The following is a 27,922-nucleotide window of genomic DNA, read 5'->3' as shown; positions in this document are numbered from 1 at the left end:
TAAGTAAATTTATATGTAGGTGAGTTTGCCATAAAATATTTTGATATGCACAACCAAAACTGACAGCTGAAGTTCTAGCATGATCCAAACAAGATAAACATTACCTGGTCTTGGGAAATTTAAAATAGGATTTCTATAAATGAGATGACAGATGAGGCAAAACAGAAAAAAGGAAGAGCTTAACAGCTTCCAAAAATTCTTCTTCCGTCTAGTTTTAGAAAAATAAACCTGAGGTATTCATGCAAAATTTTTAAATGTTGCCGTATTACATCCTTAGCTAGGACTAATACATCTGAAAGCACTTGTGGCATAACTGTCCACAAATATTGTCTTGTAAATGTTCTGATTATGACTAGTAGGGCCCAAGTTAATTTATTTCTAAGATCAAACCAATATTCCACTTCATTTCCTGATGTCTGGTTATTATTATAGAAGTCACAAGTTCAGAGCCTCCTTTTACTTTCTAGCAAGTGATGCTCCAAACAATTTTAATTTTAAAATAGCCTCTTTCTAAGACTAGAATTTCTGCATCAGGAGTGTGATTTGATATGTGAATTACTGCGATTAGAATGGGAAAAATGGGAGAGCAGAGGAGGAAGGAGAAGTCGGGAGAACAACATAAGAGATGCCAAGAATAGGACTTCACTTAACTGGCCAACAGAGATTTAATCCACAAATACTCCTTGTCTCCAAAAACATAAAAGTTGTTCTCATGACTTTTTTCCTTAATTAAGAAGAGCAAGGCGGCGGCACCAGGCAAGCAGCATGAGGCAAGTCTTCGAATCGAATCGATGTGAACATCAAGTATGTCATGAATGCACTGAGATGCCCTTTTTGGGGGGAGGGAGAGGAATAGTAAGTCTGCTTTTGGTGGTTCTATAAGGTAAAGCAATGTGTTGCCTCTGAGATCAGATTAACTTTACAAGGAAGTGGAGATGTCTTTACATTTTATTTTACAAGGTACAGTGTTTATAAGAATAACAATCTTTACCATCAGAAAAAAACGCACAGCTAATGAAAAGGAAAAGACACTGTGGATTTATCTATTATATGTAAGAAATCTAGAGATGGCTACAAAGAAATGTTACTATACATGAGCAGCAGCACTGATAGACTTCCTGTTAGATGGCATGTAAGAAGGGCATATTAATATGACTCTGTAATTTAAATGGTTCCAAGCAGCAAATTGAAAGCTAAAAAAACACTTTCAACTACTACTGTTTTTGGGGTTTTTTTTTGCGGTACGCGGGCCGCCTCTCACTGTTGTGGCCTCTCCCGTTGCGGAGCACAGGCTCCAGACGCGCAGGCCCAGCGGCCATGGCTCACGGGACCAGCCGCTCCGCGGCATGTGGGATCTTCCCGGACCAGGGCACGAACCCGTGTCCCCTCCATCGGTAGGCGGACTCTCAACCACTGTGCCACCAGGGAAGCCCCAACTACTACTGTTTTTAAGTAGAATTCTACTACAATACCTGAAAATGGCAAGCGCATTTCGTTTTATAAGGTAAAATATAATTTAGTAAGACAAAATCAAGGTAGTTTAAAATAAAGTGAAATAACTCCATATGTGTACAAGGCACAAATAAAAGTAAAATCTAAAAGAACACAGCTTACTGAGGAAATTAACTATTCTGTAAGTACTTAAAATTTCAACAGTTTGTCACTCATTAGAGAGGTACTCAAAAGATTAAGTATGGCAGTCTAAAGTGAAGACATACTGAAGAGAAATGGCAAACTAGATTCTATTTATGTGCTACTGCCATAACTAAAATCATCCAAAATACTTTGCTTCATTTTCTTCTTAGAGTACATATAATATTGTTTATAAACTACCTACCAGTGTTGCTTATAAAGTATCTACCAAACTTGTATTTATTGAAAGTTTTAACCATAGTTTAAAAGCAATCTGACAATCAAAGTGAAACTCAAATGATGTAGTTACTCATAACTATGAAGAGCACAGTACTTTCAATTATAACCATTCCAGGCTATGAAACACACTATTATAAAAACAAACCCATACATATAATACAGCTTGAAATGAAATTTCTAATGGACCAAGCGTAAACTGACCACAAACAGGATAGTTCACTTCAAGCTACGGATTCTTCATACATCTCTCTTAAGGCAGGGAGGGGAGAGTTGTTGGGTGCTAGGGGCACTGTGAAAGGAGAAGAATCCATTGACACAAGGACTCTTTATAAGACAGAGTTAATATATTAGAAATAACATTATTTATAATTCCTTTATAGGAATATTTAATATTTTAGTGTAACTTTTCTTCTCTTTTAATTAATATTTCATAACTCTTCCTTCTCACTGCTCTTCCCCAAAAGGGTGTTTTGCAGAAATAAATGAGGAAACAGCCATCATGCTCTAACAAAAAAAGGAGGCAGGAATAAAGAAAAGAAATTGATGCTGATTGCAATAACAAACGCAATGAATTAAATTGACAAGAAGTTCTCATGCAGAAATAAAGACGACTTGATGCATACAGTGTCTTTCCTCAGAGAAAGTGACATGTCATCATTCATATGGGAACATGATGGCAACAAGTTTATATAGTTAGATGTATAAAAGGGAAGAGCTGAAAAAGCTTCAATATAAAACTTTGCTATTAAGGTGCTTAAAATCGAAGACAAGGACTTAGATTTTATTCTGATTGCCTTATCACTCAGCAATTGGAGGCCTCTGCTTTCACCAATTCTGCCTCTTTACTGTCTTGTGAATGTGCCAGTCATCTCCACCTGAAATACCCTTCTATCTTTTTCCAATACTACCCATTTTTCCAGACACAGCTTCAGTGCCATCTCCTGCATGAAGCTTACCTTGACTGCCCCACCCTCACTGATTTATCATTGCTCCAAATTCTTCTGCAGCATCAACAACCTGTGCCACACAGTTTGGTCCTTATTTATATATTGTCATACATAGTTCACTGCTGTTTCATGTGTTTGTTTTATCACATCTATATTATATTATAACTTCTTGTGGAAAAACAACATTTAGTATTTCTTCCATACTCCTCACATTGCTTATCACTGTTCCAGGTAATTAGTAAGATATTCCATAAGCATTTGTAAAATAAATTATAATAATGATCATACTAACAGGTAATATTTATTAAGCTATGTGTACCAGACACTGGACTTCAATTAATTTAATCTTTACAGTAACTCTACGAGGTGTGTTATAATTCATATTAATGATATTAATATTAACCCCATTTTATGAGAAAAGTTAAAGTTTAGTTTAGTAACAAACAGGATCATGGTAGTGAGCATGCATCTCAAAGAAATATGCTATCCAGAAAAGATATGAAAACTAATACAATCTATGAAAAGTGTCCTAAGTAAAAGAGTAGGGAAAATAGAAAGGCTAACTACCCAGTTAATGCTTCAAATTCTCTAAACTGTTAGGGGTCCTCAAAGTCAATACCTCTATCCCCACCTGGAACTCACAGGCAAGTGCCACACAGTAGGCACACAGTAACCTTGAACAGGTGAACTTCCTGTTATAGAAAATACACTTCATAGCCTCTCTCACATTAAAAAAATAAATAAGTAAACTGTATGGAATCCACCATTCTCTTCCTAATTTTATTAGAATAAAATATTTATTACTGAAGAAGGAAATGACAGTGGTCTTATTTAAAAAATACTAGAACTTCCCTGGTGGTCCAGTGGTTAAGAATCCGCCTTCCAATGCAGGGAACGCGGGTTTGATCCCTGGTTGGGGAACTAAGATCTCACATGGTGCGGGCAACTAAGGCTGCACACCTCAACTACTGAGCCCACAGCACTATCGAGCCCGCATGCTGTAACTAGAGAGAAGCCTGCACACTGCAACTAAAGATCCTGCTGCCGCAACAAGGACCTGACGCAGCCGAAAATAAATATTTTTTTTTGAAAAATAAATAAAATTTAAAAAAATAAAAAATACTAATTGTCCCTCTCTGTTAAGCTCACTGCCCCCAAGCAGAATTCAGAACTTGGTCTTAATATTATCAAAAAAAAGATCCCCAGATTAAAACATTAAGTTTTACTTAGAACAGTCCCTTGTTCATTTAGGAAGATAAAGGGTCAAGTGTGATAATTTCAAGAGTCCTCTGAGGAGATGATACTTCAATAAATAAATGTGTAATATATTTGTGACATATGACAAATATAAATTATACATATATACAATACATCTATAATATAAAGTAATAAACCATGTTTACCAAATCAGATATATAAAAGATCACTGTTGAAGCAAATATGATTCCAAATTTACCTTTTCTCTCCCTGAATCCTCTTTAACTAACAGTAGATTTAGGCTAATCTGTGGATGACTAATCCTATAATAAAATATCTGCTATATCAAAAGACAGGATGCTACACAGAAAACAATTATGAATAATGAGTAAACAAATTAAAAACATCTAGCTCAAAAGTAATGACCACAGAAACGCTATCTAAAGAGCCTTAAACAAGACAGAAAGACTGTGATTAATCCCATACATCCAGATTCTATTTCCATCAATCAGTTCACAACGGTTGTTCTAAGAATAGGGAAGATAATAGAGGGCCTAGAAGTATGGCTGATTTACCAGAATCCCATGGGATCAAGAAACACATTTTACATTAAAGATTTTTTCCTCATAAAAGTTTGCTATTCTGCATTTGCAAACTGTTAGACCCAAGAGACAAAACTCCTACCCTCTAAGACTCAATTTTTTTTCCTCCAGTTACAATTTATTTTAAAGAATTAAGAATGGGGTTTAGTTTTGAGTGACTATTATTTTATGGAAATAAACTTTTCACAGTCAATTTTTTAAAAATACATGTAGGTAATCAATGATACTCTACTATGATTTGTGAAAATTTAAAATGTCTAGTAGCACAGTAGGCCTTTGCCAAGGATAAAAGATGCCAAGATAAGAATGTAATCCTTAAAGCCTTCTTAATTTCTAACTTTAAAAGATATACATGCTGTGTGTATAGAACCAGGTAACAAGTGCTTCCAAACCTTGCTACCAATACTCCAGCCAAAGGAGACAGTATCAAGCATCTTTCTTTCCTATGTTTGATCTCATAAAGGATATAATATCAGTAAGAGAAGGAAAAAGGCTGTTCTCCATAAACAGTACAGGTATTAACTCTTGCTATTCCTCCTCCCTCACAAAATTTGCTAGGTAGAAATCCATTTAGGAAAAAGCGAACCCAGTGGTCATATCCTCTAGGTTCTTCTATCTTAAAAGTTTGAATTATATATTTTCTCATTCTGTCAAATGTTACGACCAATGAAAAATATTTTCAAAGCACTAAGTTAGTCACAGCTATGAAAAAAATTAGGAATTACACCTGACATATAGGACATATAAGATGCAAAAGATCTATCTTATATCTACTATCTTTGTACTTCATAAAGGTGCTGACTGGATGTGCTAAAAAGAAATAAAGGTTGAACATTGTTCCCACGTTTCAGGGAACAAGCATCACTTGATTTAAGCAGAGCTAGATCTACAACAGAGTGATTTCATCAGGAGGATTAAGAAAATTATTATAGTGAGCTCTTTATGACTTCTTAGTGGAAGAGAAAAGAGGGTAGAAAGGGTGAGGGAGAGGACAAGTGAAGAAGTCTGAGGATTTTCATTCTTTCAGGCAAGGAAATGGGTAAGAACTGTTCTCAGAAGAGAGTTAAACAGTCCTCTGAAATACGGAGCTACAAACTAGGTGAAATCCTAGCTGATATCACTTTACCTTAATTTAGAGATACTTTGAAGACAGTCATTTTCCAAATCATGACAAATGCTATTATCTAAAGCATTCACACCCTCTCCAACGTACAAAAGGCCTTCAAAGCCATAGGTACTATGTTTTACGTTGGAACAACAGACTCTACCCTCAAGAATATTAATTTTTAGTGAAAGACACCAAAAACATCAAGCTCCATAATTCAATACAATACGCTGAATACACAGAAGGACCAAAGGACTCAGGCTCCACGGGTCCACCAGGTAAGACTTCATTTCCCAGTAAAATTTGCTTCTCTTTCTCATGTTTTTTTTCCAATAGTACGTTGGAATTGACACCATATCAATACATATTGTAATTTAGGTTGAAGAGCTTAAGATTTTCCTGGACCAGGCAGGAGGTTCCAGTGAAGGCAGGGTTGGGGGAAGGAGGTAGCCTTTCAGATCGTGCAGTCCAAGAGCTCTCTCTTCCATGCCACAGTGACAAACTATTTCTTTCAAATCCATTTTTTGCATCACTGAGTACAGGAGGGCTTCTGAAGCCAGCACAGTTCACCCTAGTTGCCTGGTTACCTCAGTGACCACTGTCCCAGGGGTAACAGCCCTGCTTTCTAGGGCACAAACCAAGGAAGGGCATGTGAGGACACAGCCAGAAGAGGGCCCTCACCAAGAACCGAACCACGCTGGCCCCCTGATCTCAGACTTCCAGCCTCCAGAACTGTTAAGAAATAAATGTTGTTTAAGCGACCGAGTCTGTGGTATGTTATAGTAGCCTTAACTAAGACACCCTAAGATTAAATATACTTTCTAAAATGTATTTATAATATGAATTTGTTAAGCAATAAAAGTGAACTTCTACTCAAGCTGTGTACAAACTACATCCAGAATTCCAAAAGAGTCAGATCTAAAGTAACAAGGTTTTATTACACGTGTGTATTTAAATGCACTATATGTGGTCTAAAGGTTAAGACTACTGCCTTTATCCTTTTCTCTTAAAAAAAAAATGACTGATAGAAATTATAGAGAATCTAGGATTCACACAGAGTACAGAAAACCCTATAGAAAGGAGGGTGTCATAGAACATAAGCACTATTCTAGGTTTGGGGGACCAAAGTTGAGGCACTTCTTTGATGTGTTAAGAAAAGCCCTTTTCTATGGACCATTTCTAATTCCCTAGCTACACAATAAAGGTTTTAAACTATTAAAAAAAATGACCAATAGATTTACTATCATAAATGGAACAAAATATAAATAAAAGATGGTATTTGCATAAAATGGCTCTTTTATGTGTTAGACACCGGATTTTAATTGTCCTTCATATTTTCCAAGCATAATATTTAAAACTCTTCTCTTTTTTAAATGCTGCCTTGCAATCATATTAATCTCAATAGAAAAGTACAATCTGTTCATGACTGCTGGTAAACAGAGGTCTAGACAGCAAATGATCTCTGAAAGGACGTATTTCCATTGAATAATAAACCCAAGGCACTTTGTACTATCCTATTATATACAAATGTAAGGAGGACAACAAAATAACACGAGTGAAAGGAAAATTTTTAAAAAAAAGTTACACTCTCTCTCCTTGAACAAGTTAGGAAAAAAATTATATAGGTTTCCAAAGACTCAAAATTTTAACCTAAGGAACATACTTCATAGTGATTTTTTTAAGTCAGATTATTCTTAGATAATTCTTTTGGCTTAAGATAAAAAAAACCAGATATTACTAATGCACTTAAATGTCTTCTTGGGTGGAAATGACACAATACATTTTCATCTAGAAATAAACCATTTTACTTGTTTCCTTCATCATTTCTAACTTAAAAGAAAAAAGAAATCTAGCCTTGTTTTTTGAATAATCTTGAGACAAGTTTTAATCTTTCAATGTTCAGCCTTTCAATATTTTGTACAAATAAACCCAAACTACTAATATGTTACCCAAAATGATTTTCCCCAAAGCTTCAATTACAAAAAAAGATTTTATTACAGCTTTGGCATTTAGAAATTTGCTTTCTAATAATCATCTATCAAGATTACATACTATCTACTTAGTTATTTCTTTGTAATTTTTCTATATAATTGTATTTTTTTATTATTTAGGAACACCCAAAGACACTTTGCCAAGAATAAGATACAGCTTTAGTCTGTACCTTGACAATCTATACAATCCAGTATATATGCTCAACTATATATTGCATATTCTGATAAGGGTAGTTACAGTACAGTAGTAGTATTTAGCATGTATTACTGGTTGCATTTTAATAATAAAAGCTGCCTAATAAATGAACTAACCTTTGTGTAGTAGTTTAGTCTACAGATGCCCTTCACACACATTATATCTCATTAACAATTCTATGCAGTTCTGTTCAATGGGCCCTAACCTATCAACTCACTTTGGATAACTATTAATTTGGTACATCTTAATAAAGTTAACAGGCTTCATGTGGCATGTTCATGCAGAGATGCAGTTTTTGGCACTAAGGAGTTTAAATTAAAATTAAGGATTTTTAACAAATCCTTGAACACAGTGATCTTACTTATAAATATCTAAGTGGATAAACTATTAAACAGAAAGGTTATAAGAATCATTTGTTAGTTCTCTCACTCATCCATTTATTTATTTTTTGAGCACCTACTATGTGGTAGGCACTGTTCTGGTTAGACTGGTCATCTAGATGGCATGTATTACAATGCAATTTATATTTTAAAATAATTGATCAGTGATCATCTGATTTTTCACCATGCAAATTAGAAGATTACTGGAGAAACAAAATCTTAATAATTCTAACCAGGTGAAGAAAACTGACTATGAATAGACACTACTAAAAATAAATACGGAATTTGACAGCCTAATGAGAAACAAGCTAAACAGAAACAAAATCAACATATCCATATTAAAAACCAGATATCAGAAAGGGGTCACGTGTTTGTCTTGTCTTCAGGGAACTGAATTCAATTCAAAACATCTACCTGAGAACAGGCAGTGTAAAACAATTTATGAGGTACTCTGGGGGTCAAGTTAACAGCTCACAATAATGTAAGGCAAAATAAAGCAAATTTCAATAACAAAACATTATGGGACTTCCAAGGTAGAGGAGAATTAGTTTGGAGTGAGGAATAAAGTTTATAATAACTTGGTTTTGTTATAGGTATTCCTAATCTTGGACAACTGAGATACAGACTTTAATTTTTAACTTGTTTAGTATCACCTCAAACGGAGTCATTTTAAACAAAAACCTACTGTGAAAAAGAGAAGCACTGAATTGGAAAGCAATACATTATTACCCAATTTTACCTGGCATTGATTAGAATTTTAACAATAGAATACAAAAGAAGAAAAGGTGAAAAGAAAAAAATTAGCAGAGAAGAAATCTCCGTGGTGCTACATTATCAATAATGAACTGCTATATGAAGATTCTAATTCCCAAAGACAAATCTGCAAATATGCTTCCATGATCAATATATTTAGCAGAATAAGAGCTAAATCTAGAACCCAGATGCTTAATTTTTAGTAATAAATTCTTCCTAACATATTATAACTACTCTAAAATATTCTATATAAATATTTCAAACTAACAGAAGACTAATATGGAATGAAATTTAATTTTAACAAACCAGTTTCCAAGTTCCAACTTATTTTACACAGTTAGTAGTCTTTAACATGATAAGCATTGACAGTTTGTAAACCTACCATAAATTTTCAATTGCATTTGTGCAATATATAAAGTGTAGAAATGTAATATATTTAATGGCAAGGATATGCACTATATTTATATGTTTGTTATACATATCACATTTTTCAGTTTTCCTTTAAATTGTAAAAAAATTCAAATAACTATTGTACTTCTTAAGGAGAAATTCATATTTTTTGAAATTACTGTCTTGTATTACGGACTTTTTATTATGCTGCATATGAAAAAGGGGATATGATAATGATGAAACATTCCTGATGCATCAGACTGAAAAATTAGACATTTACAGACCATGTCTGAAGCTAAAGTTCTAATTGGATAACCCTTTTCCCCCCTTGCTCTCATTTTGAAAGATATATAAATTTAATTTGGTTACTGGCATGGTCTATTGGACTCAACACAAGATAGTGGTTAAAAAAAATATATTTAGAATTCCAATCTTGGTCTATTGTTCTGGTTCTAATCTCAGTTCACTGAATGCTCTTGGATAAGTCATAACTAAATGACATTTTTCAATTTTCCCATCTGTAAAATGGAGATAACTGTCCTACCTCATGAAGACATTACTGACTTTAATTAACTGGGTAAAATACTGTGAAAATCAAAAAATGATGAAAACGTTCAGTCCAATTAAAATTTAAACTTAAGTCATTATTCAAACCGAAGAGTCTTAAAATGTACTTCTTAAAATCTAAATTGAATACTCTGGTAGCATTTGTTGAAAATCACCTGACTCATCTGCACCTTCATCTTTCAAAGGGTGTGGAGTAACATCAAAGTGACAACTTACAATTTAGAATACATACTTTGACTAGCTCACTAGCTCCAGAGGTGATCTGTGGTTATGTAATAAAAGCCCAGGCTCATTTGACAAACCACAGCACAATTAAAAGATAAATGATCATCCAAGATAAACTGAATGTAACAGAACCAGTTAACAATGGAAATGATAGGAAAAGACTGAAGTTATTGTCAATACAATACATTCAATCTTTCCTCATCTAAATTATAAATTATGTTTATGAAAAGGTATAGAAATTGATATATTTGAAAACTAACTTGGTAGAAATGCTACAAGTGTTTATTTGCGTTTTCCTTTTCTCAATTCACAAAGCTCTTGGATGGAGACAAACAGCCTTCCTAAAGAATATGCACCACTTTTAACTCAATTCAATAAGTAATTGGTGAGCAACTACAATATCAATTGTTCTTAAAAGGTTATGCATAATTAAATTTTATAAATTAAATTATATGTTACTGGGACTTTGCTTCCGGGAAGACAGAGCAGACAAACTTTTCTCTATTCCTCCCACTAAGTACAATTAAGAACCAGGGACGTTGTATACAACACAAACATAAGCTGGGGCGAAGTGAGAGCGGCATGGACATATATACACCACTGAATGTAAAACAGTTGGCTGGTGGGAAACAGTAGCACAGCACAGGGAGATCAGCTCGGTGCTTTGTGATGACCTAGAGGGGTGGACAGGTACTTATTAAATGTTGCTGATATGCAGAATGATAGATCCTAGGGGAAACAGAACAAGAGCTTATTATTCCAAGGAGCATAAGGACAAGATAAAAGAAAAAATATTCAGTCCATTCTTGTCATTCACAGTAGTTATGTTCTATAACGTCACCAGGAACACTAAATTAGTGAATACGGAACCACTGCTTATAGGGGAAATACAGCATTAGGTTCCTGCAATCCTCTGATCATATTTTTGTCAACCAAGTAACATATAACCTTGTTTTCTGTGTGTTTCTGTTTAAAGACACATTATTTAATATATATTGTTGATTCATTAACACTAAACTCACAGCCAACAACACTATAACTCATGCCTGAATAAAGCTTATCTAACACATATTTTCTCTGAAAGGGAAATCACAGCTTTCTTGCACTTAGGAACACTAGACAGCACTTCAGCGCTACACTTGGAGGCCCAGTGAAATCACCAAAATGTGAAAAACATAGCACCACAAAAAAAAGACACTTGTTTGCAGTATGAGAGTTAAAACAAGAAAGCAGCGCATTGCCTCGTTCAACCTCAGCTGGGAACATGTACATAGGATGACTCCTAATGTCTGTCCCCCTGTGCATATCCATGAATGACTGTGAAAGCACTGCAAGGTTACAAGTAAATTTTAGCTAGTAGGTGAATCTGCAACTGCAGAATCTGTGAATAATAAGGATCAACTGTATATATTCAATCACAAAAATTTAGAGCAGAAAGTGACTTTAGAGATCATCTTTCCAATGTTCTCATTTTTCAGATGCAAAAAGTAAGAGGTGGAAGAGCTAAATGATATAGGTAAGGTCAGAATCTAATTAATGCAAATCCCCAAAGTCAGAACATATGGCACTTGAGAGAATGAAGAATATTCTTCAGTTTTCCTCAGAGGAGATCCACAAAGTTGCATGTATCAGGATGAAAGTCCCTGATAAGGAAAACCACTGTAGTCTACTCTTCAGAGCCAGTGGCCAAGCAGAAAGTCTAGAAATTGGCCTCCCATGAAACTTCAGCTTGACCTTGTCACAGTTAAGATAGGGGATGATAACTAGCCAACTTAAGTATAGGTTCTGGTACCAGGTTCAAAACACTATATTATTAGAAAATTTAGCAACTAAACTTCAAAACTGAATGATGAGCTTTGATATTTTTCTTTTCTAATATATATTTGGATTGACTATATAAAAAGAAAATCGCCAAAGCCCACAGATGGGGGGAAAAAAGAGAATTACCTCAACAGACCAAAGTTTGGCTAAGTGATACCCAAAGTGATGGGTGATTATAATTCACTTAAGAGTAAAGTTAGCAAATTAAAAGGAATTTTAATTTGAAATGTTTATGATATTCTTACAAGAAATAAAGACAAGCATAATTGGTAACCTGCCAAATTCAAAATTTTAGAGTACAACATATTTCTCAATACAGAAAGATCAGTGGAACAAAATAACTATTCTGGACAGATGTTAGAATATATAAAAATGTGGTACAAAATACAAATTGCATCATACCAGTTCTGAAAACAAGCTGAATATTTAAAAAAACCAAAAAACTAAACTTGAATCCAAAGGTGAATTTTCAATTCTCATTACTTTGGGGCATTATTTGACCAAAGTCATTACTTCCAATTCCTTGCTAAGCTTTTTCCAACAACCTTCTTTGCTGATTCATCTTCTCCCAGCCTCTAAAAATGCTGACAGGCCCCAAAGCTCAATCCTTCATCCTCTTTATCCACATTTACTCCTTTGGCTATATAATCCAGTCTCATAGTTTTAAATTCCATCCATATACTGACAGTGTCCAAAATAAATCTCCAAAATTCTAAATTCATTATATTCATCAGCTACTTGACATATGAAGATGGTTAACTATTACAATATCAAACTCAACATACTCAAAACTGAACTTTCAATCTTTCTTCCTAAACCCACTCTTCCACATTCTCCTCCATTCTCAGATGATGGCAACTTCATCCTATGGCTCAGGCAAAAATCCTCGACTCCCTGACTCCTCTCCCTTTCTCGCACACCTGTCAGCTCTATGTATCAGTTATGGTTTAACCTGGGAATCAGAACCTTCCAGTGATATGGCATCAGGAATTTATTATAAGGATCAGACCTTATACCACTGTAGGAGAAGCTAAGGAGTACAGATCACAAAGGATATGATTGGAGGATCAGAGAAAAGTCACTAACCAGGGACCATTCAGGGGCACCTGTGAAGAAGTCTGTGGAAACCTGTTGCCTCTATGTTTGATGGTGGGCCTGAAAACAGTGATGGCAGGGCAGAGTTGGGAAGAAAAGAATGTACCACAAGCTCCTAAAACAGTTACTAGCAAAGAGAAGGTGCTTAATATTTATTTGTTTATCAGATGAATCAACCAAAGTTCTGGAAGGAGAGAAGAAATGAGGCAACGGTAACATATGAATAAATAATGGCAAGAAATATTCAGAACTGATGAAAAACAATGTAACGTATTTTCCAGAAGCCAAGTAAATTTCAGTTAGAAAAACAAAAATCCATACCTAGACTCATCACAGTGAATCTAAACTACACTAAACACAATGATTGGCTCTTAAAAGTAAAACAGAAAGAAAAAAAGGTTATCTTCAAAGGAGACAATTGTACTGACAGCTGACTTCTCAACAGTAACACTGAAAGTCAGAGGACACTGGAATGAAATCATCGATATGCTAAAGGAAAAATAACCATTTACTTCAAATTCAATGTCCAATGAATAGGGTAAACTAAAGACTGTCATAAAAACAATGGAAATTAGTTACTAGCAGAGTCTAAAAGAAATGTTAAAGAATATAACTACTAACAGAAGTTTAATAATTCCACATAAAAGGTATGAGATAACAGAGGGGATGCATAACAAAAGAAGTTATAAATAAATAAGAAAAGTAATCAAATATTGGCTGTACATAATAAAAACAATAATGTATTATGGGCTTTAATAAAAAGGAAAAAAGTCAATAATTACACATAAGTTGGAAAGAAGTGAGTAGAATAAAAGTACATTATTTGGAAAGGTAAAAATGTCAACTTTAGACTTACTGAGTTAAATACACATGCTAAAATTTCTAGAGTAAAATTTCTAGAACACAACTTCAAACTGAGCAGGAAAAAAATGAGAAAAAACTATCAAAATAAAAGAAGGCAAGAAAGAAGAAGAAAATAAATACAGAAAAGGTAGGACAAATAACACAAAATAAGATGGTGAAAATTTTTCATATTTTTGATTAATTTAAGTAAGTATAAAACATAAAATGCTCCATTTAAAAGATAAAATATAACCAAAGATAATAAATACAGCTAAATGCTATTTACAAGAGATAAATCTAAAATATAAGGAAAGAGAATAAAGTTAAAGGGTAAAACAATATATACAAGGTGTATTTGTTTCCTAGGGCTTCCATAAGAAAGTACCACAAACTGGGTGGCTTAAAACAACAATTTATTGTCTCGCAGTTCTGGAGGCTAGAAGTCTGAAATCAAGATGTTGACAGAGGGGGCTTCCCTGGTGGCTCAATGGTTAAGAATCTGCCTGCCAATGCAGGGGACATGGGTTCAAGCCCTGGTCCGGGAAGATCCCACATGCCGCGGAACAACTAAGCCTGTGCACCACAACTACTGAGCCTGCGCTCTAGAGCCCCTGAGCCGCAACTACTGAGCCCGCATGTCGCAACTACTGAAGCCCGCGAGCCTGGAGCCCGTGCTCTGCAACAAGAGAAGCCACCGCAATGAGAAGGCAGTGCACTGAAATGAAGAGTAGCCCCCGCTCATCACAACTAGAGAAAGCCCATGCACAGCAATGAAGACCCAACACAGCCAAAAATTTTTTAAAAATTTAAAAAGATGTTGACAGAGCCATACCCCCTCTGAAATCCATGGGAGAGAAATCCTTTCTTGCCTCTTCCTAGCTTCTGGTGGTTTGCTGACAATCCTTGGCATTCCATGGCTTACAGCTGCAGCATTTCAATCTCTGCCTCCCTCATCACATGGCCTTCTCTCCTCATGCATCTCTATATCTCTTCCCCTCTAATTATATCTCTCTAATGACACTAGTCATATTGGATTAAGGGCCCACCCTATTCTAGTATGACCTCATATTCACTTATACCTTGATTGCATCTACAAAGATCCTATTTCCAAACAGAATCACACTCACAGGTACAGAGCATGCAACATACCTTTTTGAGGGACACATTTCAACCTACTACAGCAGGCAAGCACTAACCAAAAAGAGAGAAGTGGGAAGAAAAAAGCTAACAGAGTTCTAGTAATGTCTACTAACATCAGACAATGTACTACGTGAGAACAAGGGTAGTAAGGTAAGATCAGTTAGAGGTTATTTCGGTAGTCCAGGTAACACAATGCTTGTTTGAATTAAGATCATGACTAGGGAACAAAAGAAAGTCAACATATTTAAGCATTATCTAGGAAGTAAAAACTAACAGGACTTCACTGGATAACCAGGTAAGGTAGACAAAGATGATTTATAGGTTTCTGGCTTGTAAAACTGATTAGAATATGTTATTAATCTCTATCTTCTAGCCAGTTACTTTCTAAAGCACAGATAATATCAATTCTTTTTATTGGTCACTAACTCTCCATGGTTAGTCCTAATTCTCCACTCTGCTTTTCTTGGTCTATCACAATCTGGTCCTAGCCTACTTTATTCAAGTGTTCACTTCCATAAACTCTAATGATTTGATAAACATTTCATGTAATTTCATGACTTTTTTCAGACTATGTATCTTGAATGCCATGCCTATGTATTTACAAAGTTCTACTCAAATGAACCTTCTTCTATAGAACCTTCATTGTACTATTATTGACAATTAAAATATTTTATATGTAATATAAGATTGTCTGGGCTTCTGTAGTACTTTACTCACACTGAGAGTACAGCATCTGTCACATTGACATTTATCTACATCTGTCCCTCCAGTCAAGCTACTCATACCTTCAGGATAGGGCTTACCCATCTTTTTATTCCCAGCACCTCACAATGTGGTTTGCACACAGATGGTTTTCAAGGAATGGTTACTGAATAGTGATCATTAATCAGTTTTAACTAGCACTGCTACTTACTATGCCGAAAGTCCAAAAGTAAATGGAAGACAAAGAGGACAGTGATTTCTTTTTCATTTTTATAAATTAGATTCTGAAAAAGATGAATAAAGGTCGTTGTTTCTTAGTAATGAATTCATGTAATTTACAGTTAATGTATTCTAAACTCCCCTGAGACTATGTAATATGGTCTATACTTTCTACTATAAATCCATATTTAAATGCTGAAACAATTTTAAAATCTAAATAATACATAGTCCAGCTCTAGTTATGAAAGTTAAAACATTACTCAGAAGAGGTAAATTTGTTGATATTTGAGGAACTCGTGTCACTGTATAATGGTCAGGAAAAATACTTTTGATACTAACATGTTAATTTACTACAATTTAGATCATCAATTCTCAAACAATTAAATAAAAACAGAATGTACTTTCTTAAAAAGCTGCATAATCTAGACTTCCTCTGATGACTGAAAACATGCGTATGAAACCTGCAATGACTTCTGTTTATCAGCATGAACATGAACTATCTCTGAGCTGCAGATACAGAAAACTTCCAGTTGATAGAAGTTTCTAATTAAAATATTACAAGGTGGTAATGTACTATAAATACAATTGCTAAATCTGTAGTGTTTACACTGAACAATGCTGGTATGTATATGTGCATTTAGAAAATCTAAAGCTTAAACTGTTATTACACAATGAAATACGTTTCCTACATATAATTGAGTATAATTTTTTGAAAACAAAGGTCATATATAACAGGTACCAATATAATAAAAGTAAGATACTGAAAACAACCACTAGCAACACCACTTCATGAAGCTTTGCAAAAATCATGGATCATAATTGTTCTTACTATCCCATTATTCAACACTTGGAAGTCCAGTTTGCTAAGATAGTTTTTCTGATGTACACAAAGAACAAAATGAGCTCCTTCCATACCCTTCCCCCATATCCTTTCCCTTGAGATTCAAAGCTTAATATGAGTTCCATTTTCTAGAGATAAAAGGACTGCATTAACAATGATGTGCCCTAGCTTTCTTCTTTTTACAATAAATTACCATATTTATATTTTGAAGCTGTCATATGCTAGAGGATATTAAATATCCTCTTGTCATAATTAACTCTTTAAACCAAATTAAATGGCTTGGTTCAAAACAGACTGTGAGAGTTAACAAGAATATAATTCCATCACTAGTTATCTTATAATTATTTTAATAATCAGAGCTATTTAATTTATTCCACAATTGCATTAAACAGAGAAATGCACAGTGGCTAAAAAGCTCAAATTTTTCCTCATTTTACCCATAATATATAAACAAGGTTTGAACTTGGGATGTTCAGCAATAAATTTATAGTAACTTCATCAATACTCGAGGCCAAATCCTAATACCGCAAGCTGTAACAAATTGCTAATTTTTAAAATTCCATCCATAATTATATCAAATATAAGCCATTGGACTAAAACATAAGCATTTCATTTTACTAAGGCTTAGTAATATTTTTGTTATAAACACAATTGTTTCTGCAGTAGACTAATATAATGGCATGGAGAGTGACTCTCCTTTATGATACGATACAAACTCAAGAAGGTCTATAGTAAAATACTATGTTCACAGGCTGCTTGGATTAGTTTGAATCACATTCTCTCCGATGTGATTCAAAGTAGGAACTACACTAGTATTTAATCTATACAATATTCCCCAGGGATATCTCCCAGGTAACAAGCTCCTCATAACGTAAAAGCTAACTTAGAAAAATTGCAATTAAGTAAAACATACATTAAATTAGAACAAATGACACAAGCAAAAGGTTCTCGTTGTAATGAATAATTTGAAATGAATAAATAGTTAAATGCCAAAGAACCAAATGATAAAACAAAGGTAATACCAATTTCTGTTCAGTAAATTAACAAGTGAAAAAAAAGTATTTTGACTCCAGTGACGTTACAAGCACAAGTTTGTAAACCACATGTTCCTTTTCTCCTAGGTGCTTTGACTATATTTATTTTTGGTAGATGGCCTGAGAACGATTTTCTGTAGGAAGTAGGGAAGACAAAATCAAAGGGTTAAGAAGAATTACTAATACCTCATAGACAGCTGGGCAGAGGAACTGAACAGCCAGCCACAGCTTCTCCTTCCCTCACCCGGCCCACTTGGAAATACAGCATAATCAAGAACTTGATACACTAACCATTCAAACGACTGAAACCCAAGGAAGCATTTGTCTTAAAAAATGTTTGCATGATGAGAATATGTTCAAATAGGATAAACAAAGCAGGTACCATGGGCCATTTGCTTACTTCATCGTGCTACTTACTAAGCTAGCATTTCTCAACTTCAAATGCCCAGACCTGAGTTGGTTAAGATGCATCTTATATTTAATCCTACAAAACCTCATAAAGCAATACTATTTTTGCATCTTAGGCCAGTAGCTTGTAATTGTAAAGTCTATAAGGGCAGAACCCATATTTACTTTGTTCGCTCCTGCAACTGAATATAGAATATGAATAAATCTTCACAAAAAATCTATGAGCTAATCACTATTACTGTGGACATTTTACAGATGAGGACGCTTAAAAAGATTAAGTAACAACAGCAAGGAAGTAGTGGAGCTAGGATTTGGTTCTGTGCAGTCCTGGTCAAAAACCCATGCTCTTAACCACTATACATATTGTCAACATTATTTTAAGACATTTGTTACCAAAAAATTCTATACATAAAAATTTTGTGATTTCTGTTATTTCTTGCTTCCAGGTGTTCAACAATTTATAATTAATTACACAAATAAATTGAAGATACATGCATTTTAAAAGGGAAAAATTAACAGGGATTGGAATCAAACAGGATATGATTCACAAACAACAGTGAAATTTAAACAGTTCAGCAAACAACAGAACTGTAGGATCGGCAAAACGGGAATATGGACTTTTAAATCTACCTTACTGAAAACAACAAAAATAACAGCAATATATAATTACTATATATATTAATATATATTTTACATATATTAGATCATTTAAACCTCACAAAAGTCTTACAAGGCCAATTCCTATTTTACCAATGAGGAATCTGAGGCACAGAAACAAGGGCTGTGCTCAAGGTCACACAGGTAACAAGAAGATTTAAACCCAGGCAGCCTGACTCTAGAATCTGGGCTCTAAACTATGCTATACAAATAATAAGTTTATACAGCTCCCTATAAGTCACTGACATCGTACTCAAGAGTTTGCACTCTCCAGAATACAGACAACCTTTGTAATCCTAGCTTTTCACAAAGACCAAAATTTTTTTTTTTCCCCTGTACGCAGGCCTCTCACCTCTGTGGCCTCTCCTGTTGCGGAGCACAGGCTCTGGATGCGCAGGCCCAGCGGCCATGGCTCACGGGCCCAGCCGCTCCGCGGCATGTGGGACCCTCCCGGACCGGGGCACGAACCCGCGTCCCCTGCATCGGCAGGCAGACTCTCAACCACTGCGCCATCAGGAAAGCCCAAAGGCCACAATTTTTGGTTGGAGATTAGTTAATATAAACCCACAATAATTTTAAAACAATGTATAGCTTTCAGTTGAAAATCTGAATTGTATGTCTGTAAAGCTCAACACAATGTAAACTGCTAAGATATACACAAGTTATTTTAGGCCATGATAAATCATCATTAATATACCTTGAATTTTCAGAAATGGTACTATAAGGAGGGAAAAGAACAAAGTTTAGATTTTAAAATGCCATCAACAGGACAGTTAATAGATTTTTCTATTTGCATTAAATTTTAATCTAACAAGAATCTATACTATAACCACTTTATTACAGCAGCTAAGGGAGATTCAAAACCATACTTTGAAAGCCTAAGACATCATAAAAAAAAACTCATTGCAGACATTTTCAAAGATTGGTATTTACATTATACCTTTCAAGACATTCCACTCTATACTAAGCTTTGTAGAAATATTAGGAACACAATCAAGAAAAGAAATTAATTTGTCTCATGGTTTTCTTTTTTGTTTCTCTTAACATCTTTATTGGAGTATAACTGCTTTACAATGGTGTGTTAGTTTCTGCTTTATAACAAAGTGAATCCGTTATACATATACATATATCCCCATATCTCCTCCCTCTTGTGTCTCCCTCCCTATCCCACCCCTCCAGGCGGTCACAAAGCACCGAGCTGATCTCCCTGTGCTATGCGGCTGCTTCCCACTAGCTATCTATTTTACATTTGGTAGTGTATATATGTCAATGCCACTCTCTCACTTTGTCCCAGTTTACCCTTCTGCCTCCCCATGTCCTCAAGTACGTTCTCTAGTAGGTCTGCGTCTTTATTGCGTCTTGCCCCAGGTTCTTCATGACCTTTTTTTTTTAGATTCCATATATATGTGTTAGCATACGGTATTAGTTTTTCTCTTTCTGACTTACTTCACTCTGTATGACAGACTCTAGGTCCATCCACCTCACTACAAATAACTCAATTTTGTTGCTTTTTATGGCTGAGTAATATTCCACTGTATATATGGGCCACATCTTCTTTATCCATTCATCTGTTGATGGACACTGAGGTTGCTTCCATGTCCTAGCTATTGTAAATAGAGCTGCAGTGAACATTGTGGTACATGACTCTTTTTGAATTATGGTTCTCTCAGGGTATATGCCCAGTAGTGGGATTGCTGGGTCATATGATAGTTCTATTTTTAGATTTTTAAGGAACCTCCATACTGTTCTCCATAGTGGCTGTATCAATTTACATTCCCACCAACAGTGCAAGAGGGTTCCCTTTTCTCCACATCCTCTCCAGCATTTATTCTTTGTAGATTTTTTGATGATGGCCATTCTGACTGGTGTGAGATGATATCTCATTGTAGTTTTGATTTGCATTTCTCTAATGATTAATGATGTTGAGCATTCTTTCATGTGTTTGTTGGTAATCTGTATATCTTCGTTGGAGAAACGTCTATTTAGGTCTTCTGCCCATTTTTGGATTGGGTTGTTTGTTTTTTTGATATTGAGCTGCATGAGCTGTGTGTTAATTTTGGAGATTAATCCTTTGTCAGTTGCTTCATTTGCAAATATTTTCTCCCATTCTGAGGGTTGTCTTTTTGTCTTGTTTATGGTTTTCTTTGCTGTGCAAAAGATTTTAAGTTTCACTAGGTCCCATTTGTTGATTTTTGTTATTTCCATTTCACTAGGAGGTGGGTCAAAAAGGATCTTGCTGTGATTTATGTCATAGAGTGTTCTGCCTATGTTTTCCTCTAAGAGTTTAATAGTGTCTGGCCTTACATTTAGGTGTTTAATCCACTTTGAGTTTATTTTTGTGTATGGTGTTAGGGAGTGTTCTAATTTCATTCTTTTACATGTAGCTGTCTGTTTCCCAGCACCACTTATTGAACAGGCTGTCTTTTCTCCATTGTATATTCTTGCCTCCTTTATCAAAGATAAGGTGACCATATGTGTGTGGGTTTATCTCTGGGCTTCCTACCCTGTTCCATTGATCTATATTTCTGTTTTTGTGCCAGTACCATACTGTCTTGATTACTGTAGCTTTGTAGTATAGTCTGAAGTCAGGGAGTCTGATTCCTCCAGCTCCGTTTTTCTTTCTCAAGATTGCTTTGGTTATTCGGGGTCTTTTGTGTTTCCATACAAATTGTGAAATTTTTTGTTCTAGTTCTGTGAAAAATGCCAGTGGTAGTTTGATAGGGATTGCGATGAATCTGTAGATTGCTTTGGGTAGTAGAGTTTCACAATGTTGATTCTTCCAGTCCAAGAACATAGTATATCTCTCCATCTGTTTGTATCCTCTTTAATTTCTTTCATCAGTGTCTTATAATTTTCTGCATACAGGTCTTTTGTCTCCTTAGGTAGGTTTATTCCTAGATATGTTATTCTTTTTGTTGCAATGGTAAATGGGAGTGTTTTCTTAACTTCACTTTCAGATTTTTCATCATTAGTGTATAGGAATGCAAGAGATTTCTGTGCATTAATTTTGTATCCTGCTACTTTACCAAATTAATTGATTAGCTCTAGTAGTTTTCTGGTAGCATCTTTAGGATTCTCTATGTATAGTATCACGTCTCATGGTATTTTAGTATCTTAGCCCCACTTCACTAATCACATGCTACAATTCTTATGATTCAGAGACATAGCTACTCTCCTTTCAAACTATTACAGGCATACTTCTCATAATTCTAACATACTGCATCTAACATAAGTATTAGATATAAGCTCATTTATTTCATGAAAACTGCTATAATACATAACATTCTCTCCATGAAAAAAAGCATATTACTCCAGCTAACTGAATAATATGTATTTTATGTCATAATTATCATTTTATATTTCATATTAAATACCCCATTTTTGAAAACTGACACCCATGTTACATAAATAAATCAGGTACCTACAGCAAATTAACTTGCATATTGCTATCCAAAAAAATCACCTTAAATGCTGAAATTGTGGTGTGTTTTAAAGAGGACTAAAATCAAAAATAATTCATTTTTTTAATAAAAAGACATTCAAATAGGTAAAATTTTAAAATATATATATATTTTAAAACATACTAAGAATAAAAGCAAATGACAAACTACTAAACTGAATTACACTTTGCTATATTTAATTGCAATGGACAAATGGAAGGAAAAAATTAATAATATCATTTCTAACACAGAAAAATGGACATGCTACATTTACCCTCATGTAGCTTTTAAGTGTTGCTAAGAATTACAATCTGTAAAAAGCAAAACAAAATCACCTTTCAAAACTCAATGAAACAATCAACAGAAACACACAAGGGTTTATACTCCTTAACTAAATATTATAAATAAAGCATTTAGACAAAATAAAAGATTTAGTAATGAGGCAATTTAACAAATTTTAGTTCACCTTTGAAGCCTTATTTCCAAAGAACCATATTCACCTGTGACTTTTAAGAATAAAAAAAAGAAGAAGATGCAGGCGGCAACATCTGAATTAATCCCTCAGCTGCCACTGTTTAGAAGAGTGGTGGTCTTCTCTAAGCCACTTCCAGAAAAACATATAAGCCTACACTCAGCTTGCATGACTTTTGATGTGGAGGTTCCAAAGTGAACCAGCAACCCAGAATATCTGTATACCCAACACTTTGTCAGGAAGAATAATCTTGAGCTTACTACTTAGCAATATTTATCCAAAGATATTTTATATATATGGGGGGGAGGCGGAATGTGTTTTGGGGAAGTTCAAGAAAATACTGATTAATAATATTTAATTATTCATATTATTAGTAGTTAATAGTGTTATAATAATATAATATTGATAATATTGGTTAATAATTAATAAAAAATTAACTGATATTAATGTTAATACCAATGCATAGCTAAGATTAAATTAGAGAAATAATATTTTTGGATAAGTATTGATAAGCAGGAAACTAAAGATTATTCTTCCTGACAAAGTAACTGGCATACAGATATTCTAGATTGCCAATATTATTTCTCTTATCTAATCTTTTATATTATTCTATAGAATATACATATTCTATCCAATCCTACAGTCAAAAGTTATCTATCTATCCTTGGATTAAACCAGGCCAATAGACACTGAAATACCTAAACAACACTATTTGGGGCCCCAGATAATTGTTCTGGCTAAACTGTACTTTGCTATTAAGTCACAAACTCTTATTTAAGGATGTAAAATACTAACTACTCTATTTTTTGAAAACTGATACCCATATGACTTAATAAAATTCTTTTTTTAGTTAGGATTCACCACACTACACAGTACCTTTATTTGAAAATATACAGTCTCTTAAGAGACTTAATCTTCTGGAATCTGCATTCATATAACTCATCGTATATCCTTCATTCCATTAGCTACAAAAAAATAAACCTGTGGTTTATCTTTGGCAAGTAAAAAGAATTTTATGGCATGCATTGGTACACTTTTAACCTCTCTGCCAGCATTATCTTATTTACTTTCTCTTTATGATTTTCTTGATTAAACATTTCTTGTTTTGTTGTTATGTATTTACTTATATGAGATGCCATAAAAAATTGTGAAACAAGGTAAAATTAAACAAGGCTTTGGAAAAACAATGAAAATATTCATGCTAAAGCATTTTTTACTCTAAAATAGCAATCAATGAAGTCAAAGATGAAGATTAACCAATAAATGAAAAAAATTAACACAATGAACATAATGAAAAATTGTAATGTAATTCCACAATTAAAACCCTACCCTAATAAAGTATAGATAAGTGTTTGCTATCCAAATACAAACATGAAGTAGTTTCCTTCAAAGGAAAAAAGGCTTGTTTCAAAACATTCAATTATAATATTAATGATCATATCTTATATTTGTAATTCACTGAACAGGATTACTTTCAAGTAAAATGTATTTTCACTTTTACAATTAAACAAAGTTCATTTTTTTATATTAGAAATAACTTTCTTTTAAGACTAAAATTAGTGAAGTTTAAAGGATGCTACCAACATGTTAGCTGTGATAGGTCAAAGAAGTAATCTGGGAAAATGAGATAGATTTATGGGTACATACATAAAGTATACGTAAAAGTACTTTACTTTCTTTTTGTAAAGTATATGTAAAATACCCAGTAAACAGTGAAGCCTTATGCAAACGGTATTATTTCATGTAAAAATCATGGGGAAACAAAGGGGCATACTTACCCTTCTCCTCCCATTCTTGTTATCTTTAAGCGAAAATCCACAGAATTCAAACTGGGAGGCTTCCATTTCAAAATATCATCACATCGACCAGGTTTATATTTCTAAAGTGAATTAAAATGATGATAATAGTTAATATGAAGCTAAAAAATTAAACATTTGATTTATTAAATATAATATCAATTACTTTTCATTAAGCAAAATCACTACTTTTTTTCTGAATATAATTTTTGTTATTTTTAACTGATGAGTGAAGTTAGATATCAACCATCTTACTGATGGCCTCTTTTTCTGCCAAAGCATGTAGACACTTGTTTGTGAAAGTCTCGAAAAATAATGAAACCTGTTATTCCCTCCAATCCTACTATAACTTAAAGGAAGTTTCATCATTTTTTTTTTAAATTTTGTTCCTTCTTATTCAATAGCTTTACTGTGGGATAATACACAATTAATAAAATTAACTAATGAATTTTGTCAAATGGATACAATCATGTAACGATCGCCAGAATCATGATATACAGCATTTCAATCACCCCCAAAAAGTTTCCCCTTGACAGCTGCAGTCAGCTCCCTGTTACCAACTCTCCAGCAAGAGTGACCTTCTTTCTATCACTATAGTTGTGCCTTTTCTAGAATTCATAAGAAATTCTTACACAAGGTTTTGCTATATGCTGGTGCATATATTAGCTTGTTCCTTTTTATTAAACTGAGCAGGATTCCATTCTATGCATATACCACAAATTGTTTATGCATTTACAAGTTGATGGATATCTGGGCTGTTCCCATTTTTAGGCTACCAGGAATGATGCTGGTCTGAACATTTGTGTGGACATCCGTTTTCATAACTTTTGGGTAAATACCCAGCAGCAGAATGGCTGGGTCACATAGTTAATGAATGTTTAACTTTACAAGCAGCTGTCAAATCGTTTTCCAAAGTGGCAGTGACATCTTCCATTCTCACCAGTAATACATGAGAGATCAAACTGCTCCACATCCATCCTAGGACTAGGTATTGTCGGTCTTTTTAATTCTAAAGTATGTCTCATAATTTTAATTTGCATTTCTCTAAATGACAGATGTTGAAGATCTTCTAATTTGCTTATTTGCTGCTATCTGTGTATTTTCTTTGGTGAAGTGTCTGTTCAAAATTTTTCCCTTGTTTTTACTGGGTTATCTCCTTATAATTGAACTGGAAGAGCTGTTTACATATTCTGGATAAATAGCCTTGTTTGGATACATGTACTGCAAATATTTTCTACCAGTTTTTGTCTTGCTTTTTCATTTTCTTAACAATTTCTTTTGAATATATTTTAATGGAGTCAAAATAAACTATTTTTTACAGCTTTATTGAAGTATGATTGAGAAATAAAAAATTTAAGGTATACGACATGATGTTTTGATATATGTATACACTGTGAAATAATTACCACAATCAAGCTAATTAACATATCCATCATCACACAGTTACTTCTTTGTGTATGTTGTAAGAACATTTAAGATCTATTCCCTTAGGAAATTTCAAGTATACTTTATTATTAACCATAATCACCATGCTATACATTAGGTTTCCAGAACTTATTCATCTTATAACTGAAAGTTTCTACCCTTTGATCAATATCTCCCCTCTTCCCCTACCCCCCAGCCGCTGGTAATCACCATTCCACACTCTAAGTTTGACTGTTTTTTTTAAGATTCCATATATATATATAAGAGCTTATTTCACTTAGCATAATGTACTCCAGGTTCATCCGTGTTGTCACAATTGGCAGAATTTCCTTCTTTCTTAAGGCTGAATAATATTCCATTTTATATGTATACCATTATTTTCTTTAACCATTCATCCACTGATGGACACTTAGGTTGTTTCCACATTTTGGCTACTGTGAATATCGCTGCAGTAAAGATGCGAATGCATGTGTCTCTTCAAGATGATCTTATTTCTTTCGGATACATATCCAAAAGTGGAACTGCTGAATGACATGTAAGTTCTATTCCTAATTTTTTGAGAAACCTCCATATTATTTTTCATAAGAGCTATATCAATTTACAGTCCTACCAACAGTGCACAAAGGTTCCCTTTTCTCCACATCCTCACCAGCAAGTTATCTTTTCACTTTTTGATGATGGCCACCCTAACTGGTGTTAGGTGATATCTCAGTGTGGTTTTTGATTTCCATTTTCCTGATGATTAAGTGATGTTGAGCATCATTTCAAAATCACCAATTTTAAACTTTTACAATTTGTGCTTTTTGTGCCCTCTTTAAGGAATCTTTGCCTATCCTAAGGTCACTGCAATTTTCTACTACATTTTCTTAGAGAAATTTTATAGTTTTAACTCTTATTTTTAGGTATATGATCCATTTGAGGTTAATTTATTTATAAGATGTGAAGTAAGGGACTGTTTGTTGTTTGGCAGTTGGATATCAATTTCATCCAGCACCGTTTGTTAAAAGATTATCCTTCTCTCACTGAATTGCCTTGACATCTTTGTCAAAAATCAGTTGTTTATAGATATAGATATATTTCTATTCTTACTAATCTGTTGCATTGATAAACATGCCTCTCTTTCTGCTCATAGCATACTGTCTTGATAACTCTAGCTCTATATTAAGTTTTAAAAGCAGGTTATGTAAGTCCTCAAACTTTGTTTTTCTTTTTCCAAATTTTCTTAGCTAATGTAGCATTTATATTTCCACATATATTTTATTTTATTTATTTTTTATTTATTTTATTTTTGGCTGCATTGGGTCTTCCTTGCTACGTGCAGGCTTTCTCTAGTTGCGGCGAGCAGGGACCACTCTTCACTGTGGTGCGTGGGCTTCTCATTGCAGTGGCTTATCTTGTTGCAGGGCATGGGCTCTAGGCACGCGGGCTTCGGTAGTTGTGGTGCGCAGGCTCTAGAGCACAGGATCAGTAGCTGTGAATGGGCTTAGTTGCTCTGCGGCAGGTGGGGTCTTCCCAGACCAGGGCTCGAACCCGTGTACCCTGCACTGGCAGGCAGATTCTTAACCACTGCACCACCAGGGAAGCCCTCCACATATACTTTAAAATTACCTGGTCAATTTCTATGAAAAATAAGTTTACTGGGATTTTAAGTGAGACTGCAGTAAATTAATAGATCAAGTAAGGGAAAAATAACATCTTAACAATACTGAATCTTTTGATTCATGAACACTTCAAATCTATTTACTTAGTACTTAGGTCTTCCTAAATTTCTCTCAGCAATGTTTTGTAGTTTTCGGTATACAGG

At 34.2% G+C, this 27,922-nt stretch overlaps 1 protein-coding gene across 6 annotated transcripts in view; it reads right to left on the bottom strand.

The window, feature by feature from the left end:
* RNGTT (RNA guanylyltransferase and 5'-phosphatase) overlaps positions 1–27,922 on the bottom strand; it is a 218,012-nt gene that overhangs the window by 67,491 nt on the left and 122,599 nt on the right. For 5 of the 6 annotated variants that reach the window (XM_060167795.1, XM_060167796.1, XM_060167797.1 and 2 more), the window contains one exon: positions 24,676–24,776. In XM_060167795.1, the coding sequence (XP_060023778.1) occupies positions 24,676–24,776 (101 nt within the window). Of the gene's footprint in view, positions 1–23,821; positions 23,863–24,675; positions 24,777–27,922 lie in introns of those variants that run through there. The other variant, XM_060167801.1, reaches the window with a different exon arrangement.

The sequence above is a fragment of the Lagenorhynchus albirostris genome, chromosome 12 (genome assembly GCF_949774975.1).
Source record: "Lagenorhynchus albirostris chromosome 12, mLagAlb1.1, whole genome shotgun sequence".
NCBI classification, from domain to species: Eukaryota; Metazoa; Chordata; class Mammalia; order Artiodactyla; family Delphinidae; genus Lagenorhynchus; species Lagenorhynchus albirostris.
Note: the sequence above shows the minus strand (reverse complement) of the source record. Positions and strands in the feature narration are given on the sequence as shown.